The 25848-nt window shown below is 43.1% G+C and overlaps 1 protein-coding gene across 3 annotated transcripts in view; it reads right to left on the bottom strand.

Annotated features, from left to right (window-relative positions):
* The window catches only part of GSAP (gamma-secretase activating protein), a 114448-nt gene that overhangs the window by 76791 nt on the left and 11809 nt on the right, over window positions 1-25848 (bottom strand). For all 3 annotated transcript variants that reach the window (XM_062211959.1, XM_062211923.1, XM_062211850.1), the window contains exons 2-6: window positions 19316-19389; window positions 18292-18348; window positions 10421-10490; window positions 10066-10119; window positions 1878-1966 (exon numbers count right to left, since the gene is read on the bottom strand). In XM_062211959.1, the coding sequence (XP_062067943.1) occupies window positions 1878-1966; window positions 10066-10119; window positions 10421-10490; window positions 18292-18348; window positions 19316-19389 (344 nt within the window). The remainder of the gene's footprint in view (window positions 1-1877; window positions 1967-10065; window positions 10120-10420; window positions 10491-18291; window positions 18349-19315; window positions 19390-25848) is intronic.

Genomic DNA, 25848 nt, shown 5'->3' with positions numbered 1-25848 from the left:
TTGCATACTTCAAAATTTTTTAACTGAGGTACAGCTCACTAGCATAAAATTCACCATTTTAACCACTTCAAAGTGCACAATCCTCAGGGGTATTTCATACAGTCATGGTGTTGTACAAATATGTACTCCCAAACATTCTTTCCTTTTCTCTCATTCTCAACCTGTCGATATGTCTCCGTCATCAATGTAGCTCCTGGGGGGGGGGGGGGGGGGCGGTGTGTGGAATGCCAGAGAAGCCAACAGAACACTGACAGAAAAAGCAAAGTGTCCCTGTCCCCTGTCACCACCACCCCACCCCATGACAGTGCAGACACAAAGCGGCTCCCCGGGGGAGAGGAATGCAGCCTGGGGGCTGTCTGGAGGCAAGATTGGCCCCCAGGAGAGCCAGGAGGGTGGGGAAGTGCACAACTAAAAGGCATGGCCAGCAGTGGCGGTCCCAAGGCAGAGGGAACCAACCCTCTCCTAGCACACGCTGCAAGAGGAAGGCCAGGGGCTAGACACAGGGAGTAGCTGAGGGAAGGCAGAGGCAGATACTTGCTGTGATGCAGGTTGCCTCGAGGCATCAAGACTCCAGAGGTTCTGACCCCATGGCAAAATGTGAAACTGGGTGCCGGGGAAAGATGCTGTAGCACGCTCACAGTTATGAATATGCACAGTTTATCCATGGTAGTTACAGACTACAAAGTCCACCGAAGTATCACATACTGAATATGGAACCACTGCTCCTCGGGAAAATATAAGGCTAGGTTCCTGCGAGCCTCTGGCCGTGACACTAGGGTCAACAGAGGCACAGTCCTGTTGTATGTGTGTTTCTGTTTAAAGACACCTTACTTGATCATCTATTGTTGACTGATTAGCACTGAACTCCTACTACAACATGTAACTCATGCCTGGATGACTTGCCTCACAACACACATATGCTCTCCATTCAGGCCTGTCCCAACCTTCTTCCAACATAGGATGCTGGACAGCACCCCAGCACTTTGCTGAGCGCCCACTTGAAACTGCGAGATACCAACCCAAAGCACAAAACGTAAAAACATGGCATTGTACTGTGAAAATAACACTATTGCATGGGTGGAGGGAACACTTGGTCTTCCAAGAGCCTGGTGGATATTTATAACATCATTCAAGGGCCCTATAAAATTTAAGATTAGCCTGATACAGATTGAGTTTCCAGTCTCACCTGTGGTTGCCTCGACAGGACCAAATTATTTCATGGGCTTTCTATGCCCCGTGGGCTGCACACTCCCAGCCCCGTACAGGACCACAGCTCAACAAGAGGGTAGAGCATTGCCTTGTTCCACTTCAGGTGTGCATGTGCTCACCTATAGGACTGTTTTTCACCAATCAGCATAGATCTAACAATGACTGGAACAGTGGCATGATTGTGAACGAGGGGGTTAGGAAGTAGTTTTAGTGAGAATTTGCAAATATGGAATCTGTCTAATCCACTTGCATTGTACACACAGTGCTATGTCTGAATTTGTGGAGTTGTTAAATTCAGGGATTAAGTCATTTAATCACAGATATCTCATCTAGCAAATGTGATTATATTAAGTGAATGATGTTAAGTATGTTAATTTTTTCATTACTTGAGAGTTAGAGAGCTATTACTCTTCAGATGGCCACAATGGCCAAGGCTGGGTCAAGCTGGAGCTAGACACCAGGAACACAATCCAAATCTCCCACATGGGTGGCAGGAACCCAATCACTTGAGCCATCACCACTGAGAACTTCCATCCAAACCCATCTGTAAGACTGCTTTGAGAGTTCAGTGTGATCATGTGTGTGAAATCCCTGGGTCAACACCATTTCCCCTAGGTTTCAGGCCTCTGACTAAATGAGATTAAATGATGACTGCCAGACTTACTTACCTGTACCCACACACAGCTATCCACTGCCTTTAGAACCTTCACGTTGTTCACCGGGTGGATTTCAACCAACAAAGTCAAGCACTTGGATCCTACAGAGAAAAGGAGGCACTAAGTAATGAAGAGAATACATTATCTTTTCCAAAACAGGCAGGAAGAGGAATTCCTGGGAAATCCCGATTTTGACTGTAACAAAACAGAACAATTCTATTTTCACTGTCATAAAGTACAGCGAGGTGGCTTAAACTGTTACTCTCTCCTCAGCTCCACTCATCAGGGATATGTGAGGAATCCAGGACCTCAAGGGCCATCAGTCTAGCAAAGCAGCCATCTTCCCCACCCTCAGGAGTTCTCCAGAAGCTGTGTTTTATTATGAAAACCACAGGACCCTCAAGAAATGCAAATGCCAAGAGGGAAATCTTTGAATAGCTTAGGATATGACAGCAGACACCAGGACAAATTTCAGGTTAAAAGAACTCTTTATAAGAATGCATTGGACTGAAAACACAAGTGACTTCTAAAATTGAAAATGATATCACGATGCACTCTCTCAGTAGCAATGTATGATAAGCAGGATTCTAACATGTATCATCTCCCCCCAAGTTCACAAGACACTAACATTTGTAAACAGGGTGTGTCTGAACTTGGAAAAAGTGTGTTAGCTATTGCAGTCATTATTGCAAAAAGAAAAGCAACTTCATTTTTAAAATGATTTTTTTAAGAATTGTGTATTCATTTATTAGAGAGAGAGACCTCCATCTGCTGGTTCACTCCCCAAATGTCAACAACAGCCAGGACTGGGCCAACTCCAAGATGGGATCCAGGTACTCAACGCAAGTCTCCGGTGTGAATGGCAGGAACCCAACTACTTGACCTATCACCACTGCTACTCAGGGTCTACATTAGTAGGAAGCTGGAGTTAGGAGCCAGAAGTAGGCAGGTTCTCTGACATGAGAGGCAGATGTCCCAACAGCTAGGCCAAATGCCCACCCCAATTTTCTTCAAGTTTCCTTTGATACTTCTTCAAATGCAAAATAGATCCAAGAAACATCGCAGGGCAGAAGTCAGTGCGTACAGAGTGAGAAACAAGTTCCTACCCATTACTCAGCCACTGATAACAGCTTCACGGACTCTCATGGCTTCAAAGTCCACACAACGTAGTTCAGTGCCACTGCAACCCAGCAGCACCAGGGCACAACTGGGCACACAAACATAAAGCCGCTTCCTCTGCATGAACACACAGTGGCCGCCAGGGCCTCTCAGTCAGATAGGCATGGTAGACAGCGGCACTGACAATGAGCCACCAGTTTCCTCAGTGTCACATCTGAGCAGGTGCTACAGAAGAGAGCCGTGAGGAAGGACTCTGTGGACATGAGCTAGAATGGGATTACGACAGACACCCAGATTTCAGCCAGAGGTTCCCCTGCTCCAATATTAAAGCCCAAAAATAAATTTAAAAAAAATCAGCTGCCTTATGTCTGAGTTCTTATTAAGATTTTTTTTTTTTTTTTTGACAGGCAGAGTGGACAGGGAGAGAGAGAAACAGAGAGAAAGGTCTTCCTTTTGCCGTTGGTTCATCCTCCAATGGCTGCCGCGGCTGGCGCACCGCGCTGATCCGAAGGCAGGAGCCAGGTGCTTCTCCTGGTCTCCCATGGGGTGCAGGGCCCAAGCACTTGGGTCATTCTCCACTGCACTCCCGGGCCACAGCAGAGAGCTGGCCTGGAAGAGGGGCAACCGGGACAGAATCTGGCACCCTGACAGGGACTAGAACCCGGTGTGCCGGTGCCGCAAGGTGGAGGATTAGCCTAGTGAGCCGCAGCGCCGGCTTATTAAGATTCTAAGATCAGGGATTCTCTTGCTGTCTTTACCTTGACATATAAATTGGGAGTAGCACAGCAACCTGGAATTAAATATTGAAAATGGCCGTGATTCAAGAAAGCAACCTGACAACACTCCTTTATTTTGAAAAAAAAAAAAAAATTTTTTTTAAGGTAAAGGATATAAAATGGTGGCAGGAGTTGTAAGGTTAAAAGCAGGTTAAAACAGCACTTGGGGATGCCCACACATGCGGGGGTGCCCGATTCATATCCCAACGTCCCCATGCTTCAAATCCAGCTTCCTGTTAATGTGCCTGGAGAGCAGCAGATGATGGCCCAAGTACCTGGGTTCCTGCCACCAATGTGGGAGACTCAGAATGAGTTGTTGGCCCCTGGCTTTAGCCTAGCCTTGCCCCAGATGTTTTGGGCATTTGGGGAATGAACCAGCATTTGAAAAATCTGTCTCTCCTTCGCTGTCACTACTCTTTCAAAGAAATAAGTCTTTTTAAATATGTAAAGGGCTGGCTCTGTGGCGTGATAGGTTAAGCCTCTGCCTGTGGCACCAGCATCCCATATGTACGCTGGGTCATGTCCCAGCTGCTCCTCTTCTGATCCAGCTCTCTGCTAAGGCCTGGGAAAGCAACAGTAGATGGCCCAAGTCCCTGGGCCCCTGCACCCACGTGGGAGACGGGAAGAAGCCCCTGGCTTCAAACTGGCCCAGCTCTGGACACTGCGGCCATTTGGTGAGTGAACCAGAAGATGGAAGACATTTCTCTGTCTCTCCCTCTCTAACTCTACCTCTCAAACAAAAACATTTTCTAAAAAATGTAAAACAATTTCTAGGAGGCAGACTAACAATGTCAAGGACCGATATTTCTGTAAACATGCCTTTAAAAGATGACTTGAGAAGGCAAGTAAGTCAATGAGTGACAAACCTGCAACTACAGGACAAATGAGAACCAAATGACTGCTAAGTGAATCCTGTGGCTTAGGACGAACACCCTAGAGCCAGGACCGCAGTCAACCCAAAAGGGCTGCATTCCCAATAACTGGGGTTAGAGGGCAAGGTGAGGCGATTTGGGAAACTCTGATGACTCCAGGAGTAAGTCTGACACTGGTGTCAAAGACAAATGTTCTGTAAAAGGTGAGAACGGAGGGGCGGGGGAGCAAATTTCCTTATGGCCATTTTAAGTGTGTGTGACTAAATTAGCATATGACAGGGCCAGCTTTGTGACTTAGCAGGTAAAGCGCCAGATGCCAGAAACCTTTATGTTGTAGGTTCGAGTCCCAGCTGCTCCCCTTCCCAACCAGTTCCCTGCTAATGTGCCTGGGAAAAGTAATGGAAGACAGCCCAAATACTCGTGCCCCTGCCACCCACGTGGGAGACCTAGAAGCAGCTCTTGGCTCCCAGCTTCGGCCTGGCCCAACCCTGCGCCCTGTTGCAGCCATCTGGGAAGTGAACCAATGAATGGAAGATCTCTGTCTCTTCCTCTGTAATTCAGAGTTTCAAAATAAATACATCTTATAAAAATTAACATAGAGGTATTAAATAGTACAATCCGACATTTGATTATTTTCCCTCAGGTCTGGAAAGTTTTCTTCCAGTTGTAATATATAAACATTTAGGGGAACGAAGGCAACCTCCTCATTGGAAGAATAAGCCACCTTACACACAAGAAGCCTTGAAAAAATTCACGGACAATGTACATCATTCCATTTTTCCATGACATTTTTTAATACCTCTGGTACTTGGACTTTTCTACATGAATTTGTGAGATGATCAGCTAACAGCTAACTCTCTTACCTTTGAAATGGGAGGTGGGGAGGAAGTTCAGCCTAGTAGTTAAGACACCTCTTCAGAGGCCCACATTCCATATTGGAGTGCCTGGCTTAGATACCTAGCTCCAGTGTCCTGCTAATGGAGACCCAGGAGGCTGCAAGGAATGGCTCAGGTAGTTGGGTTACGGCCACCCACTGGGAGACAGACTGGGTTGAGTTTCTGGCTCCTGGCTTCTGCCCTAGTGTAGCCCCAGCTGTTGTGGGCCTTTGGGGGTAGTGAAGCAAGAATGAGAGGTACCACTCTCGCTTTTGCTCGCTCTCGCTTTCCCTGCCTATCAAGTAAATAAGACTTTTTTTTAGAAAGTAAAATTGGAGAAGCTTTAAGGACAGAAACAATCTTCCTGCACTCATTTTTCCTTTCTTTAGAGCATCTCAGACTTTTAACTACTATAACTAGCACAAGGATAAGAGTAAAGCTTTGCAAACAGGAATTCCTCTCGCTAACAGGATCAAGTGCTTTCACAGTGTAACAGGACACACTCCGGAACAGGATTCCAGAGACATGGTTCTAGTTTTAGTTCTACCACTATCCCAACAGAAGCCTTACAGAATATCACCAAACTTTCCCAAGCCTCAATCTCTCGTTATTAAATAAAATACCATAGAACAAGATGACGTCTACAATTATTTCAGTCGTAAAATCTCAAGGTTCCACCATGAACTTAAATTAAGAATTGAGAGGTTAGGTGTGGGCGGAGCCTGAGGAAGCTGTCACTGAAGGGGAAGACAAGGCGGGCAGGGGCTGGAGGACACTGGGAGCAGAGGCTGAGGGACCGGAGCACAGGGCCAGGTATGACTGGGGAGGGGAGACAGAGGAGCCTGGTCTGACGTAGGTGAGGGTACAGGGTGCGACATGGTGACAAGTTCACAAGAGTCTTGTAGGGTGTGGTTCTGCAGGAGCTCTGGTTAGTAGAGCCTTTGACCTGAACCTCAGCTTTCCGGAGCACCCGGGGGCACTCTTCTGCCTATAGTGGCACCCAGGGGTTCCAAAGAGTGTCAGCAGCAAAGGGACCCTGACACACGAGGTTGCCCCAACCGCTGCCCAATAGGAATCTTCTGTGTAGAACAGTGGCCAACTTGGGCCTGGCCATTTTCTAGATGAAACGTTGACTCACCATAGGCCCAGCCAAGGCGAGAAGCACTGGTGCTGAACACTGTATTGGTTCTGAACACAGGTTCTGAAATCTACATGGGACTCTGACCGTGAGCACACCGTCCAAACACTGACCACTCCCAGTTGTGTATCTGAAGCTCCAGTCTCTCACCTGAACTTGGGACTCACATCCAATTTCCTACCTCACAGCGAACTTAGCACGGGACAAAACCCAAGTCATCTTTCCTATAGCCTCCAACAGTGCACACACTCACACACCTGTTCTAGCCAAAAACCCTCAGAGTGAGTCATCCTTGTCTCTTTTTCCCATATCCTGTCAAATCCACAGGCAATTTTGCCAAGTCTGTTTTCTAAACACAGCCCAGCCTTGCTCCAACCCCGCCGTGCAAGGCACTGGGAGCAGTCCGAGCAGCTTCCCGGCTTTCTTCCTGCCCTCCTGCAGTCCATTTTCCACACAGCAGCTACAGTGCTCCTTATCCAAAGTCCGGCCACTCCCCTGCTCAAAACCCACCCTGCTCCCCACTTTACTGGGCACAAAGGCCTCCACTTCACAATGGCCTCCTAGGGTCTACATGATCCACCCGCCTCTCACCCCCTTTTCCCACTGACTTCAGTGCCTTCCATTCTGCCCTTTGTTCATTCCACTCCAGCCTCCCTGACCTCCCTGCTGTCCTTGAACTGTGAGTCTACCAAGTCCAGTCCAGCCTCAGGGCTCTTGGTGCCAGCTGTCCGTGTGGCTGGAAATGTGCCTTCCCTTTCCCCTCTATCAGAGCTCTGATTAAACACGCCCCTCGTGAGGTTTCCCAGGATCATCCCCCAAATACACCAATTGCGCTCAAATCCTTGCCTCAGAGGCCAGCGCTGTGGCATTGCAGGCGAGGCTACCACCTGCAGTGCCAGCATCCCATGTGGGCGTTGGTTCGAGTCCCAGCTGCTCCACTTCCTATCCAGCTCTCTGCTATGGCCTGCGAAAGTGATGGAAGATGGTCCAATTCCTTGGGCCCCTGCACTTTCAGGGGTGACCTGGAAGAAGCCACTGGCTTGGCATTGGCCCAGCTCCAGCCGTTGCGACCATTTGAGGAGTCAACCAGTGGATGGAAGACCTTTCTGTCTCTCCCTCTCTCTCTCTGTAACTCTACCTTTCAAAGAAATAAAATCTCAAACACACACACGCACCCCTTGGATCTGAAGTTGTTAGAGTGCTTTTTGCATCATGGGGGACAAGAGGGAGGCACTCATCCTTCAGCTCCTTGTCCCGCCCCCATTGTTTGCAGGTTACCCTGTTGAGCACCACTGTAGGTAATAAACATTTTCACAAAAGCTCTGGACAAAAAAGCAAGAAGCAGGTGGAGCAGCAAAGGTGAGGCCGTGTCAATTATACCTGAGCGGAGCTGGGTCTCCCCACAGCAGCTGACACGAAAGGTGTGCTAAGGTGCAAAGCACCAAGGTATCTAATACAGTAACTATGTATGTTTTCAAAGATGCAAGCAGATCATCTCAATACAGATGTCAACTGCCAAGACAGAGCAAGCATGCGTGAACATAACTTATTATCAAATACAAGTGACAGTGCAGTCAGTCTCAAAGTGCATTTTCTAACATACGTCATCAGGAATTACTACTTTTCTATGTGACAATCAGGCATAGACAGTAAACACCATGAGAGATGATAGTTACTACTGGATTCCCCAACACAATGAAGAGTTTCTAAAAGGAATCAGACAGGCAAGGACTAGGAAGCACAAAGAAGAGATCCAAGTTCCCATGCGGACACCCGGCCTTGCCATCTCAAAGAATAAGAGGGGCTAGGCCTTTCTCTTCTTGGGTAAACAGGTTCATTGGCTCAGCCCAGGAGATTAGGGCCATCTCCTGGTTTTGACTGTACCCTTGTTTTAGGAGACAGGACACCATCAATGTCACTCCAGCTAGTCCAGTTCTCTCCTCTGAAGTCAGCAATGCACCTGCTTCTAAGAGCAGCAGAGGGTGCTAAGAGGGAAGGGGCCATCGTGGTTCTCTGGATCTCAAGGCGGAGGAAGGCAAGTATGAATAACATAAAGGAGGAGATGTCAGGGAAAGCCTCTTACCCCACCCCAACACCTCCCATAAACTTTGGCAAAGGCCCCACCAAAAAGGCCTCATCGAGACTCGGCACTGGGTCCCTTGCCCCTCTAAGCCAGTTCTATTAGGAAACAGGCATCACAAGACACTCAAGTCAGCCTCGCAAGCCTCACGTGCAGAATGTGTACAAAGGGTTTTTCCATCACATGCAACCCCAGGAGAACATATCTGAGTGGAAACTGTGCAAACAAAAGGAGGAATTTAAGTGCCGAATAAACAGAGCAGGTGGAAAGCACCAGGAACAGAATAGCAAGAGGCTGATAGGAGAGCCACGAGACCTGAGGTTGCGAATGTAGTCACAGGCTGGCCCTAGCCCACAGGCAATTATCATTGCCTATGCAGGATTTTTTTAAAACGCTTGTGCTAACACTTACAGATTATTATTATTATTTTTTTTTTTTACAAGAAAGTCCAGACTTCTCTTGATAAACTGAGAAGCTGGCCCCACTGAGCTCACTGGCCCATTTGACAACAAAAAGTTAGAGCTGAGCTGTGGCTGTCCCACTGAAGTCCTCCCTGGGGCACCCTCACCCCACAGCTAGCCCCTTGAACTCTCCTTCGTTAAAGATAAGTATGTCTTGGTTTGCACGTTCAAAGAAGAAAGAACAAAAACCCTTTGTGGGTCACTCAGGGTTTCTTACACTTCACTTCTTTCCCTTTGTATGCATCTGTCCACTGTACGCATTTGTGATCGGAATCTGGGACCAGTGTTGGAGCTCAGTGAGGGTGATGGCCACGCCTCTCTTGAGTCCCACAGCATCCCTAACACATGCCCAGCACCTGACCCAGAGCAAGCGCTTACCACTGCTGAGTGCTGGACAAGTGGATGAGACTGAATACTGATTTACTGAAAAGGGGGAAAGGCAGGAGAGAGTCACCTAGCTACAACTGAAACCATGCCTTGGCAAGTCAGTAGAATTGCTTTTTATTTAGTATTGGTGGACTATGCACAATTTATTAAATATTAATCAATATTTAAGCAGCTATAAGAAAAAATGGTGTCCTTGACTTTCCCAAACTTATTGCCAGCTCCTGGCCTGAAAAAAAAAATTATTCTCAGCACTTGCTTAGTCTTCCAGTACTAATTATAACCCAAATACTTCTGCTTTTCTTTGTTGTTATTTTCTGTACTTCCTCGATTACTTGGGAAGAAATTTTTGAAAGACTTGTTCATGCTTGCCTTGACCTTTGTTTTTTCATTCTGAAACATGCCAAGGTTATTTCTAAAGCTACTTGAAATTCAAGTGAGTAGTGCAATACATTTTCATCAAGCAATAGGCACTAAAGAGTCTAACTTCATTACCTGGTTGAAGCTCATTCCTTCTTCCTTCTTTAGTAGACTGAACGAAACTTGCAGCTAACAGAAGAAAACAAAAATCCATGAGCAGTTATTCCATGTGATGTGTTAAAGGTTATCATTTATCCCAAAAATAAACCAAACAATCTGTCAGGGGAAGGTTAAGGTGGAATAGAAAAGATTCTTTTTTTGTAGGGTTACCCTACTGATTCTTTAATTCAAATCTAATTTCCCAACAACATTTCCTTCCCAGAAAATCATTGTTATGGAAAAACCAAATATTGCAAAAATCCAGTACTTTGAAACTCTCAAAAGATGCAGTTCGGTTCTTGACACGTAGCAACAAAAGAGGTCAACTTACCAAGCAAAGTCCTCTCACTGTTGACAGAGCCACTGATAACTTGCAAGTCTTTCTCAAAAGTATACAGATGCTAGAAAGATAAAAGTATTAATTTGGGGTTTCAAATTAATTATCAGTCATAGGAATATAAATTTCCATTAAGCCCCATACCAAGTATGATTGTGGCAAAGCATTTACAAAACAATCAATAAACTATACGTTTTTGCATGCTAAGATGTTTCAGGTTTCTAAATAGGCTAAGAGAGAGAGAGAAAGAGAGAGAGAGAGAGAGAGAGATGCAGACAGAGACAGAGACAGATCTTCCATCCATAATGGTTCACTCCCCAAATGGCTCCAACAGCAGAGCTGGGCCAGGCCAAAGCTCCATCTGGGTCTCCCACATGAGTGGTCCAAGCACTTGAGCCATCATCTGATACCTTCCCAGGTAGATTAATAGGGGGTTGGATCAGAAGCAGAGCAGCCAAGACTCAAAGTGGCACTTGATATGGGATGCTGGCATCCAAAACAGGGCCTTAACCTGCTGCCTCACAACACTGACCCCAGATAACTGTTTAATGAAAAGTCGGCTATTGGAGACCATGTTTGGCCCTGAGACTTAGCCATGAGACGACAAAACCTAGTATGGAAGAGCGCAGACCTTGGAGCCGAAGGAGACCCAAACTGAAATCCTAAGTCTGCCACTCAGTGGCTGTGTGATTTGAGACAAATTACTTAGCCTTTCCACCCTCAGTGAGTAAAATCTATTTCAAGAAGTTGTTAGGAAGATCAAGTGAGATAATCCACATGAAGCACTTAGTACAATGTCTGCCACAAAAAATAAGCACTCACATGTTTGCTATCATCATCATTAAGGCAAGTAAAGTTTTAACCAAAACAACTGATGAAGATGTCACTCATTTTGTCTTAGACACTGTCACGAGAGAATCTTCTGTGGGGCTAGAGGATGGGCAGAGGATTCTATTATCATTATTTAATCTTTTTCTTTTCTGATTGCTGTTTGTGATGTCCCAGAGTTGCAAGACTCCATTGCCTTGAGTATTAAAACATATGGTCATGCAGGAGAACGTGCAGCTCGGAGCGAGGATCTGCAGACAACCAGTGCAACATCAGACAAAAGCTCGGACGGGACACTCAAAATACAGGAAAGACAACCAGTCTGAAACCCAGCAGAGAGTCAGCTAAGGAAACAGTTAACAGCCTAAGTATCGAGAAGGCAATTAGTACACAGACGATAAAGGCCCTGAGAACACACTAGAATTCTGTGGTCCGAAGTTGGCAGAAAACGTTGGGAAAGTCAGGAAACAACTGAGAAAGTGAACTTTGAGTTAAAAAGATAATGATTCATGTGAGAAATCCTGGTTTCCTTAGAATCCCTCACTGAGAGCAAGAGTCAAACGGTAAATGAGAAGAATCACAATTGTATATGCTTAATTTTCAATGCTTTATCCTTTCAATTATAAAACCACACATGAGCATAGTCTCAGGGATTAAAAGACGCAAACACTGTCCAAGTCTATTATACTCAGCCAATCCCAACTCCCTTTGAAAACGAATATTGTTTATCATTTTTCTCTAGAGCCTTCTAGATCTTTCATGAGTTTTCAGTATTTATTTATGCATTTACACTGCACAGTTTTCTTGTAAGTTTTTAAAAGACATCTATTTATATGTCTATTTATCTACCTATTTATTTATTGGAAAGATGGTCAGATAGAGAGTAATCAATTTTCCATCTGCTGGTTCACTCCCTAAATTGCAACAAATGACCAGGGCTGGGCCAGGCCAAAGCCAGGAGCCACCAACTCCATCTGGGTCTCCCAGGTGGGTGGTAGGGGCTCAAGCACTTGGACAATCTACTTTCATCTTCTCAGGCACATTAGCAGGGAGCTGGATCAAAAGTGGAGCAGTCAGGACTCCAACCAGCATCAGAATATGGAACGCCAGCATCCCAGGCTTTGGCTTAACACATCGTACCGTAACTCTAGTCTTGTAAGCTTTTTTAAGACCTAAATGGAATGTTATTCTGACAGTTTCCTTTTCTCTTATAACAGTGTTTTGGAGAACCTTCTGTGCCAGCATACATTTACAGCCTTCTGAATCCTCTAACAGTTGCACTGATTTCCAAAGAACTTGCTAAGAAGAATTTCATTTCTCCCCTATCTTTGGACATTGCAATGATCCAGTGAAATTCCTTTTACATACATATTTACAAACCTGTGCAAGTATTTCTGTAGAATCAACACCTCAAAGTTGGGGTGAGAATTGTGGTACAGCAAGTTAAGCTGCAGCTTGGGATGCCTGCATCCCATACTGGAATACCAGTTTGAGTCTTGGCTCCTCCAAGCTCCAAGACAACTTCCTGCTAATGCACCCTGGGAGGTAGCAGATGATGGCTCAAATACATGGGTCACTACCACCCACATGGGAGACCCAGAAGGAGTTGCAGTCTCCTGAATTTGGTCTGGCCCAGCCCTGGCTGTTGTAGACATCTGGGGAATAAACCAGCAAATTGAAGATATCTATATCTTCCTCTCTTTTCTCTCTTTTTTTTTTCCTCTGTGTGTGTGTGTGTGTGCATGTGTCTGTGTGTCAAATAAAAATTTTTTAAATCAGCCCAAATAGCTTATGCAAAAAGGCACTTTCACAGTGGTTCATAGAATTCAGTAGCGTAGAGTACAAGGCTTCAGCAGACCTCCAAACACCTATTCTTCTAGTATTATGGATTCAACACTTTTTTGGCCTCCACATATTGAAGATTCAAGTTCTAGCCCCCAAAGCCACAGCAGTTCCAACCTCACATTTGCATATCATCAGATCCATTGGGAGACAGGAGAATCTATGCCCCAAATTCCTAGGAAGTCCAGTATTCACTTGTATTTAACTAGCTGAAGTCATAACCACTCTTGTATGCACAAACAGGAGAGGCCCACATGAACGGGAATGGAGAGAAGGGGTGAGAGAGGGTGAGGAAGGACAGGCATTGAAATTTATTATGCATATGTGATTTCCTCCAACTGGGCTACTGCAAGGAGAAATCACTCAGTCAAAACTTAGAGAGAGTGTGTCAATGTGAAACAGACAAATGTCATACCTCCCTTATACTAAGTATAACTAAAAATGCCTTGATGTGTATAAAGCAAATCTAAGATGACTAAGGTAGGCAGACTCTCCAGTGGTGCGTTCTCTGGGTTTTCCTTGTGCATCATATATCCTAGACTCAAAGCATAAGAAGCAAATACAACAGAAATGCAGACAGGAGCAGAGAGAAGCACACACACATACACACCGTAGCCAAAGAAACAGGAAAGGGGAAACCTAGCAAGAAAGATAACTTTTAGACTAAATAAACCTTTTAAAGGAAAGATTTTTTATTTATTTGAAAGGCAGAGTTACAGAGAGGGAGAGGTTTGCCATCTGCTGGTTCACTCTCCAAGTGGCCACAATGGGCTAGGACTGGGCCAGGCCAAAGTCAAGAGCTTCATCTGGGTCTCCCATGCGGATGCAGGGGCCCAAGCACTTGGGCCATCCTCCACGGCTTTCCCAAGTACATTAGCAGGGAGCTGGACCAGAAGTGGAGCAGTCAGGAATGAAACCAGCACTTATATGGGATGCCTGCACTTCAGGCAGCAGCTTAACCCACTATGCCATAGCACTGGCCCCTCTTTTTAAAACTTATTTCTTGGGGCTGGCGCTGTGGCACAATGGGTTAAAGCCCTGGCCTGAAGCGCCAGCATCCCATATAGGCACCAGTTCTAGTCCAGGCTATTCCACTTCCAATCCAGCTCTCTGCTGTGGCCTGGGAAAGCAGTAGAAGATGGCCCAAGTCCTTGGGCCCCTGCACCCAAGTGGGAGACCCGGAAGAAGCTCCTGGCTCCTGGCTTCTTATCAGCACAGCTCCAGCTGTTGCCACCAATTGGGGAGTGAATGAGTAGATGGAAGACCTCTCTGTCTCTCTCTCTGTAATTCTTTCAAATAAATAAATCAAATCTTTAAAAAAAAAAAAAAGACTTATTTCTTTATTTGAAAGAGATAGAGAGAGAGAGAGAACCATCATTCACTGTTTTACTCCTCAGATGGCCACAATAGCCAGGGCAGGGCCAGGCAGAAGCCAGGAGATTCTTCCGGGTCTCCCACGTGGGTGGCAGGGACCTGAGCACTTGGGCCATCTTCTACTGCTTTCTCAGGCCATAGCAGAGAGCTGGATGGAAATAGAATAGCCAGGACACAAACTGGTACCCATATGTGATGCCAGCTTCACTGGTGGCAGCTTAAGCAGCTACACCACAATGCCGGCCCTAGGGGTTCCATCTCCTAAGATTAACTTAATCTCTTCCTGCCTTTCAAATAAATGAATGTCATTTAAAAAAAAAAAAAAAACTAAGTGAATCCCAAACAAGAAAAACCCAAACAAATCTATACTGATACATGTCAAGATCAAACTTCAGGAAACTAAGGACAAAAATTTTGAGAATTAGAGGAAAATGAAGGAAAACAATTTAAAAGACAGCAGCTTGGGTCTGGCACTGTGGTGCACTGGGTTAAGTCGTCACCTTTTATGTCATCATCCTATATTACAGTGCCAGTTAAGAGTCCAAGTTGCTCTCCTTCCAATCCACACTAATGCTCCTGGGAAAGCAGAAGATGGCCAAAGTACCTGGGTTCCCACTCTCATTGTGGGAGACCTGGATGGAGTTCCTAGCTCTTGGCTTCAGCTTGGTCTAAATCTTGCTGCTACCGTTATTTGGAACATAAAACAATGGATGGAAGATCTTCCTCTAAATCTCTATCACTATATTCTTAAATATTAAAATCCAGAAGACTACTCATAAGAAATTATGGAGGTCAGAAGAAAAGTGGCACATTTCTCAAGAGCTGAAACATAGGAACTGTCAATCTTGAATTCTATAATTGGCAAAGTTATCCTTGAAAAAAGAAAAATTAAGACATTCTTAGATAAAGGAAAACCATGAGAATTTATTTCATCAGTATACCTACCCCAAGATAATAGCTTAAAAAAAGTTCTTGAAAGAGAAAGGAAATGATCAAAGAGGAATCTTTCCACCCACATAGGACAGTCAGATGGAGTTCCTGGCTCTGACCCGGCCCAGTCCAGGTCATATCCATCAATCAATCATTCAGTATCTCTATCCTATACTATCTTTGGAATCAATCAACCTTAAAAAAAAAAAAAACAGTGAGAAAAATGGAAAGTAATTAATGGGTAAGCCTAATTTACTTCCCTTCTCATGTTTTCTAATATGTTTGACAATTGAGACAAGAAGTGTAACAGCGTCTACTTCTGTGGGTATCAGAGTTCAAGGAAAAAATTTAAGATAGGTAAATGGGAAAGGTAAAGGGATTTAAAGAAGGAACTCTATACACACAAGATGTAACAGTTGAAGAAAATGGGGTGAAGGGTATGTGGGACATCACTGCACTAGCTTGAAAATTTAAAAAAAAAATTCAAGAAAAGGATGAGGAGCCCCATCATTCCATCCTGAAGCTCTGTTGCCAAGAGACAGCATCTTTCGCTTGGCAGTACCTCTCCAAGGCAAAGCATAGTTGAGAATTTGAAAGCCCAACTAGACTTGGCATACAAATTCATGACCTCAAACTATTAAAGGGCTGATTAAAAAGCATGTGGGTTATAAGGATTCATGAGTATGTGTGGGGAGAGGGGGCTGCTTAGCAGCTGTAGTAACTTGAATGTTTCCCCCCAAAGCTCATCTATTGGAAACAGAATGCCCAATGCCACAGTGTTGGGTGGTAGGAGTCCAAGAAAAGCTGACTGGGTCGTGAGGGCTCTGCACTCATGAATGCTTTGATGTTGTTTTCACACAAGTGGGCCAGTTATCCTGGGAGGGGGTTTGTTATGAAGTGAATTCCACCCGTCTTGCTCTCACTTCCCTTGTTCTTCTTCCTTCCAAGTTGGGATGATGCAGCAAGATGTGAGCCCCTGGATTTTGGACTTCCCAGCATTCAGAACTATAAAAACTCAAGTTCTGCTCTTTAGAAATCACCAAGTCCTGGGTATTCAATTACAGTATCAGGAAAAGGACTAAGCAACTACAGTTCACAATCAAGTGTTGCCCATTTTTGTTGTTGTTTTAAAGATTTATTTGGGGCTCACACTGTGGCACCGGCATCCCATGTAGGCAATGATTGGAATCCTGGCTGCTCCTCTTCCAATCCAGCTCTCTGCTAATGGTCTGGGAAGGCAATGAAATATGGCCCAAGTGCTTGGGTCCCTACACACATATGGGAGACTCAGAAGAATCTCCTGCTTCCTGGCTTCAGATCAGCACAGCTCCAGCCATTGCAGCCATTTGGGGAGTGAACCAGTGGATGGAAGACCTTTCTCTATGTATCTCCTTCTCTAACTCTACATCTCAAATACATGAATCTTAAAAAAAAAAAAAAAAGATTTGAAAGGCAGAGAGAGAGAGAGAGAGAATGAGATCTTCTATCTGCTGATTCACTTTCCAAATGGCTACAGTGGTCAAGGCCAAGGCTGGGAGCCAGAAGCCAAGAGATTTTTCCAGGTCTCCCATGAGGGTACAGCGGCCCAAGCACTTGGGCCATCCTCTGCTGCTTTCTCAGGAGCAGTAGTGAGGAGCTAGATGGGAAGTCAGCCAGGACTCAAACTGGAGCCCATATGGGGCCACACACCGGCCCCAAGTTGCCTGATTTAAAAGCTAGTTAATTACCCATTAATTTACCCGTTAGCCACTTTGTTTTCTGGACTAACTTCCATACTTGTATATCCAGAGGAGCCTTGTCACTAGAAGAAATTTGAAAAACAGCCTCTCTGGATGAAATCAATCAGTATTTATCCACTGAAAGGCATTCACCAAATTCCTACCGCTCACAAGGCAGTAAGCCGAATGCAATAGGGATGAAGCACATAGGCATGGAAAATGAGCCTACTTTCAAACACAGTCTTGGAAGAGCAGCATCTATCTACCAAAGATTTGTTCAGTCCCCTCCACTACAAGATAGAAGACAGACTGATGCTTCCTTTCAACTCACTTTCTTAGAAAAGAAACCACATAAAAAGTAAGCTAAGGACTCCACTAAAAACTTGGGATCGTACTGTCTCTTTCCCGAGACTAAACTCTGAAAGGGTTTGTCTCTGTCACCACAGTGGCCCTCCAGCATCTATTTGTTGGATTGGTGAATGAGTGAATGAATTAATCTATGAATACAGATCAAGGGTAAAAGAATGGGAAAGCAGAGAAAAATTTACCAAGCAACATATTGGAAGTCTGAAGAGTAAGATGACCTGTGAGAAAGCTGAAATTTATTGATCAAGGACATTTTAAATTCAAGGGCTCTAATATTCTATTCTAAATTGTTTTTACATACTCAGAAAATAACTCCATCCCATTCGTCCCAAGAATTCGGCAAACCCTGCCTAATCCATGCCATAGGAGTAGTTTGGGAGGAAATTAGGCAAAGGAAGTTGAGTTCCATCTAGGGACTGTTGAGGAATAATGAAGGTAAGTGAATGTGGAGCAAAAACCGAATGCAGAGCCAGACACTAGCAGATGACTCGGGAGCACAGATTTTGCAGGAGCCCCTGGGCTTCCTACTCCCCTACAAAATCTTGGCTAACTGGGGTAAGCAAGTTTCACTTAAATCTCAAAGGACTAAGAGTTCAGCCAATGTTTCTGCCCACGAATCCTTGTACATTTTTTGTTTTTGTTTTAAGATAATGGGGCCAAGAGAAGGTAGAAGGGGGAAGACAGGCAAAGAAATAAAAATAAAATTTCAGAAAATGAAGTTGGAATTAGAGCTAGGAAAAAATGGCAGGAAGAGGAAAACTAAAAGCTGTAACTAATGACTCATTTATGATTTATGGTGACTTTTACCTCGTTCTGTCCAGTCCGGCCCTCATATAATCCAAAGAAGACATTTCCCTTATAATCCTAAGAGAAAAAATAAATAGTTACCCAGATGCTCATTAAAGGCCATTGTTTAGGAAGTCAGAGTGCCACCGGTTTTTAAATAGACCCTGCAATAATTCCACTAGTCCTAGCAATAAGCACTCTAAAGGAAGCTTGCCAGGTACTTCAGAAAGGGACTGAACCTGATGTAGCTGGCCATTTGGGCTTCAGTAGTAAAACAGACCAACGGTGCACAGACCAGTGAGCTGAGGACACCCTATCCATCAGGGCTGATCAGCGGAAGGAGTGACTCTTCTCATGCCTCCATGTGTATCTTAAAGAGAATATGTATAAAGGGTAATGACAGCAGCTAGAAAAAGCCCATGATATTCTTGTAAGTGAAACTTTCTGAATCATACAATTCTATAAATGCACTATCCTTGGATAAAACTTAGGAACTTTAACCAAAAGGGGGGAAAAAAAAAAAAAAAACTAGTACAGGGATACTATGCTGGCAAAGCAAACTGGCCATAGGAATTATTCTTTCATATTCCTACCAGTCATTGGAAAACACCAAATTGTCATTAGAGCACTTCACATTGAAAACACACTGTTAGGTGACAATGCTTCAAAATTCCTAGCAAATCTAAGGCTGACTAGACAGAGCATCTATATTTGGTATTTTTGCAAAGATAAAAATGTAACACGTTAGTTAGGTTTTAAAACCTTTTACTTTTCCTCTAGAAAAGTGAAAATGTTTATTCAAAAATTTTGAGCACTATGTTAGACATGCCCCTTCATTCTGAACTTCAGTCACCTACCTATTCAACCACCCCCACAAGAAACAAGGTCATATGTTTAAGGTTATATGCCAACAAATCATTTTCATTACCCCCTCAGAAAGATATAGCATGAAATTCTACATAAATAGACTAAAAATGATTAGGTTAGAAGGTTTTATGTTCCATATATTTTACCACAGTAATAAAAAAAGAGAATATAGACATACCTTACAGGTATAAATAATATTTCCATTTCTTTCAACGTTTAGTACACGTAAGCTCTCATAATTTTCCAAAACATCTGAAATAAGATAATTATAATTTAATACTTAGGTGTTGAAAAACATCTTGCAAATATAACACTTGTAAAAAAAGTGCAAATGGTACATCCTGTTGATTCCATCATATAATGTTTAAACCAGGCAAAGCTAATCTATGATAATAGAAATCTCTTATCATTCTGTGATAATAGAATGATAGTGACCTCTAGGGAAGAGAAGGGGTACTGACTGGGCAGCCTCCCAAGGGAGACTTCTGAGATGTTGGTGATGTTGTATTCATGTGCCTTATGTATACTGATAGTCACACTCTTGACCATGTACTTTTTAAGATTTTATTTATTTGAAAGACAGAGTCTTAGAGAGGCAGAATCAGAGAGAGGTCTGTTTACTGTTATGTATATGTTATACTTTGATTAATTTCAAGTACCTTTTAATTTTTGCTTTGTGTGTTTTGAGGCAAAATTATTAGAAGCCTACAAGTTCAGCACTGTTGTAAGTTCCCCATAGATGAACCCCTGTTAGCCACTCAGCTGAGCCACTAGGTGTCTTAAAACAATAAAAGGTGGTTCCAAGACGGTGGAGCAGGGAGGAAGCTTACTGCTCTAGTCCAGGAGAAAACAGTTTTTAAGAAGTGGAGAGAGTATAGTCTCAGGGAAGAGTTAGGGAGAAAATGGCAGAGGAAACTCTACTGAAATTAGGGGAACACAGTGAACCTACATGGAGGGTGTAGATGCCCACAACTTAAGACTTCAGCAGCCGAGAGCCTACCCAGAAGCCAAAAGCCTACACACCAGTGTTGGAAAGTGAGGTGAGACCAGACCACAACAGCCCAAGCCACTGGTGATAAGGCAGCAGGAAGAGCCTAAGGGGAACCTGGCTTGGAGCCCCATGGAGGATAGTGTACCTGCCAAACTAGAGGAGGAAAAAACAAAAACAAAAAAGGATGGACATGTTTCTCTCTCCCCGATCATTTTACAACTGCATCCTGTAACAAGCCGATAGAGCAGGCGCCATTTTGGATATACATAGCAGCTGCACCAGCTCGTATCAGTGCCCAGCAACCAGCCGAGTGGAGACTCCTGACTGCTGGAGAGAACTAACAGGAAGCTAAGAGCTTGTGACTGTGTGAGGTTTCTATACAGGGACTGTGGAAAAAAACTGAGGGTGTGTGGGAGGACTCTTGGTGTGGCTGGGACTTTGGGCAGTCACAGTGGGAGACTCCACACACTCAGGGCTTCCTGGTTACCAGGTGAGACATTTCTAGGGAATCTGAATTTATGCTGTGGACTGCACAGATCCTTTGTGTGGTCCTTGGGACAGAGCTGACAAATAGCTTACCCACTGGGACTAGCACTCAGACACTGGTCTCCTTTGAGGAGATGAGCTCAGCTGAGCAGAATAAATTTCCCTTCTGATTAAAAAAGATTTACCATGCCAAAGCAAGGTGTGTCACCATAGGCACACCCTTAACCCTGAAGAACTAAACAAGCTCCCTGGCCACACCCACAACAAGCCTCTAGAGATTCACTGAAAGTACTCATTCCACTTATCTATAGAGTCATAATACAATGATAAAAGCCACCACAGTGGGGAAAAAAAAAAAAAGAAAGAAACCAGTGAGTATGTCCACAAATGCTGAACAAAGGCAACAATTCAAGAAACAAGAATAAGGAAAACAACATGATGCTCCCAAAAGAATGACACATCAATGATCAATTGTGAAGATGATGAGATAGAGGAAATGCAAGAAATGGAATTCAAAAAGTTAATAAGATTACATGAAGTAATCAGAAGTAAATGCTCAAACTACTGAAATCCATATAGGACAAAGAATTTCTCCCATGAAATTCAGATCTTAAAGAGAAAGCAAAATAAAATGAAGAAATCAATAGAACAAATACAAAATGCAGTGGAAAAACTTAACTACAGAATTGGTGAAGCAGAGGAAAGAATATTGGACTTAGAAAACAAAGCACAAGAAATTATACAGTCAAACCAAAGACAAAAAGGAAATTAGAAAACTATAAAACACTGTTGGGAATCCGCAGGACACTATCAAACAACCCAATAATAGGGTTCCAGGAGTTCCTGAAGGCATGGAAAGAAAGGATCAGAAGGCCTTTTAGTGAAATAATAACACAAAAATTCCCTAATTTGGAGAAAGAAAGGGACATCCAAGTACAGAAAGCACATAGAACTCCTAATAGACATGACCAGAAAAGATCTTCACCATGACACATCGTAATCAAACTCTCCACAGTGAAACATAAAGAAAAGATTCTAAAATGTGTACAAGAGAAATACAGGATTACTTTCAGAGGATCTCCAATTAGATTCACAGCTGACTTCTCTTCAGAAACCCTCTAGGCTAGGAGAGAATGCTGAGCTATATTCCAAGTCTTAAGAGAAAAGAACCGTCAACCCAGAATATCATACCCTGCAAAGCTCTCATTTATGAAGGAAGGTGACATAAAGACCTTCCATTACAAACAGAAATTGAAAGGATTTTTCACCACTTGTCCAGCCCTACAAAAGATGCTTAAGGACATGTTGCACACAGAAACATGGTCATCACTACGAAAGAAGGTAAAGGAAGAAAGTCTTTCAGTAAAAGATCAAAGGAAATTCAAAGTAAAAAATTTAGGAATATTTTTGGAAAATGGCAGGGCAGAGTCGTTACTTATCAATAGTCACATTGGTTGTAGATAGTCTCGACTCTCAAGTTAAAAGACACAGACTGGCTGAAAGGATTAAAAAATAAAACCATCTATTTGCTGCCTACAAGAAACATATCTCACCAACAAAGATGCACACAGACTGAAAGTGAAACGATGGAAAAAGATATTTCATGCCAACAGAACCAAAAAAGAGCTGATGTAGCCATTTAATATCAGACAAAATAGACTTCAGTACAAAAACTGTTAAAAAGAGACAAAAAAGGGCACTATGTAATGATTAAAGGATCAATTCAAGCAGGCACCGTGGCTTAACAGGCTAATTCTCCACCTTGCGGCGCCGGCACACCGGGTTCTAGTCCCGGTTGGGGCACCGGATTCTATCCCGGTTGCCCCTCTTCCAATCCAGCTCTCTGCTATGGCCCGGGAGTGCAGTGGAGGATGGCCCAAGTGCTTGGGCCCTGCACCCCATGGGAGACCAGGAGAAGCACCTGGCTCCTGACTTCGGATCGGCGCGTTGCGCCAGCCACAGCGGCCATTGGAGGGTGAACCAACGGCAAAAAGGAAGACCTTTCTCTCTGTCTCTCTCTCTCACTATCCACTCTGCCTGTCAAAAAAAAAAAAAAACACCAAAGGATCAATTCAACAGGAAGATATAACTATCATAAATGTATATGCACCTAATTATAGGGCATCTGACTATTTAATGAAAGGTTAAGTGATTTGAAGGGAGACTTAGACTCCAATACAATAATAATGGGGGACTTCAATACCCCACTTTCAGCAATGGACAGATCAACCAGACAGAAGATCAACAAGGAAACAGCAGATTTAATCAATATTATAGACCAATCGGACCTAACAGATACCTACAGAACTTTTCATTCTACTGTTGCAAAATACACATTCTTCTTACCAGTGCATGGAACCTTCTCTAGGATTGACCACATACTAGCCCATAAAGCAACTCTCAGCAAATTCAAAGAAATCAAAATCATCATCTTCTTGAACCACAATGCAACAAAGCTGGAAATCAGCAATTCAAATCTCTAGAATATATGGAGACTGAACAACATGTTCCTGAATGAACAGTTGGTCATAGAAGAAATCAAGAGTAATCACAAAATGTCTAGAAACAAATGAAAACACTACATATCAAAACTTATGAGATACAGCAAAAGCAGTGGTAAGAGGAAAAGTATATAGCAATTGGTGCCTACATCAAAAAATTGGAGAAGCACCAAAGAAGTGAGCTATCAATGCATCTCAAGGATCTAGAAAAATAGCAAACAAAATGCAAAACTAGTAGGAGCAAAGAAATAATTAAAAGTAGAGACAAAATCAATCAAATTGAAACAACAAAAGAAACAAACAATACAAAAGATCAGCAAAATGAAGAGTAGGTTTTTTTGAAAAAAAAAAAATTGACACACTATTGGCCCAGTTAACCAAAAAAAAGGAGAGAAAAGATCCAGATTAAGAAAATTAAAGATGAAAAAGGAAATGTAACAAACACCACAGAAATAAAAAATCATCAGAAATTACTACAAAGGGCTGTACTACAAAGGCAACAAACTGGGAAACCTAGAAGCAATGGATAGATTCCTGGACACATGCAACCTACCTAAATTGAGCCACGAAGACATAGAAAACCTAAACAGACCCATAACTGAGATGGAAATTGAATCAGTAATAAAGGCCCTCCCAACAAAGAGAAGCCCAGGACCAGATAGATTCACTGAATTCTACCAGACACTTAAAGAAGAATTAACTCCAATTCTTCAAGTTATTCAAAACAATTGAAAGGGAGGGAATCCTGCCAAATTCTTTCTATGAAGCCAGCATCATCCTAATTCTTAAGCCTGAAAAAGATGCAACTGAGAAAGAGAACTATAGACCAGTTTCCTGATGAACATAGACACAAAAATCCTCAATGAAATTTTAGTGAATAGAATCCAACAATACATCAGAAAGATCATCCACCCTGACCAAGTGGGATTTATGCAGGGATGGTTCAACATTCGCAAATCAATGTGATACATCACATTAACAAGCTGTTAAACAAAGACCATATGATTACCTCAATAGATGCAGAGAAAGCATTTGATAAAATACAATACCTTTTCATGATGAAAGCTCTAAGCAAATTGAGTATAGAAAGAACATTCCTCAACACAATCCAGGCCATTTATGACAAACCCATAGTCAGCATCTTATTGAATGGGGAAAAGTTGGAAGCATTGCCACTGAGATACAGAACCAGACAAGGATGCCCACTGTCACTACTGCTACTCAATACAGTCCTGTAAGTTTTAGCCAGAGCTATCAGACAAGAAAAAGAAATTGAAGGGATTCAAATTGGTAAAGATGAAGTCAAACTATCCCATTTGCAGATGACATTATTCTATATATAAGGGATCCAAAAGACTCCACTAAGACTATTAGAACTCAGAAGAGTTCGGTAAAGTAGCAGAATATAAAGTCAATACACAAAAATCAACACATTTATATACCCAGACAATGCTATGGCTGAGAAAGAAGTTCTAATATCAATCCCATCCACAGTAGCTACACACACACACAAAAAAGAAAAGAAATGAAATACCTTGGAATACATTTTACCAAGGATATCAAAAGATTTCTATGATGAGAATTAAAAAACATTAAAGAAATAAATAGAAGATACAAGAAAACAGAAAAATCTTCAATATTCATGGATTGGAAGAATCAATATCATAAAAATGTCCATTCTTACAAAAGCAATTTACAGATTCAATGCGATACCAATCAAAATTCCAAAGACATCTTTCTCAGATCTGGGGAAAATGATGCTGAAATTCATATGGAGGCACAGGAGACCTCGACTAGCTAAAGCAATCTTATACAACAACAACAAAGCCAGAGGCAGCACAATATCAGATTTCAAGATATGCTACAAGCCAGTTATAATCAAAACAGCCTTGCACTGGTACACATATAGATGGCCAGAACAGTGGAACAGAATACAATCACCGGAAATCAATCCAAACATCTACAACCAACTTATATTTGACCAAGGAGCTAAAACCAATCTCTGGAGCAAGGACAGTCTCTTCAACCAATGGTGCTGGGAAAACCAGATTTCCACATGCAGGAGTACGAAGCAAGACCCCTACCTTACACAAAAATCCACTCAACATGGATTAAAGTCTAAATCTATGACTTGACACCTTCAAATTATTAGAGAACATTGGTGAAACCATGCAAGGTATTGGCACAAAGAGTTCTTGGAAAAGACCCCAGAGGCATGGGCAGTCAAAGCCAAAATTAACAAAGGGTTTACTTCAAATTGAGAAGCTTCTGTAGGGCAAAATAATCAGGAAAGTGAAGAGGCAGCCAACAAAATGGTAGAAGTTATTGCAAACTATGTAACTGATAAAGGATTAATAACCAGAATCTACAAAGAGATCAAGAAACTCCACAACGACCAAACAATCCAGTTAAGAGATGGGCCAAGGACTTTAGCAGACATTTTTCAAAAGAGAACTACAAATGGCCAACAGACACATGAAAAAATGTTTAGGATCACTAACCCTCAGGGAAATGCAAATCAAAATCACAATGAAGTTTCACCTCACCCCCATTGGAATGGCTTTCATACATAAATCAACAAACAACAGATGCTGGTGAGGATGTGGGGGAAAAGGCATACTAATCCACTGTTGGTTGGAATGCAAACTGGTAAAACCACTATGGAAGACAGTTTGGAGATACCTCAGAAATCTGAATCTAGTCCTACCATACGACCCAGCCATCCCACTCCTT

Source organism: Lepus europaeus, chromosome 1 (genome assembly GCF_033115175.1).
Source record: "Lepus europaeus isolate LE1 chromosome 1, mLepTim1.pri, whole genome shotgun sequence".
Lineage (NCBI taxonomy): Eukaryota > Metazoa > Chordata > Mammalia > Lagomorpha > Leporidae > Lepus > Lepus europaeus.
Note: the sequence above shows the minus strand (reverse complement) of the source record. Positions and strands in the feature narration are given on the sequence as shown.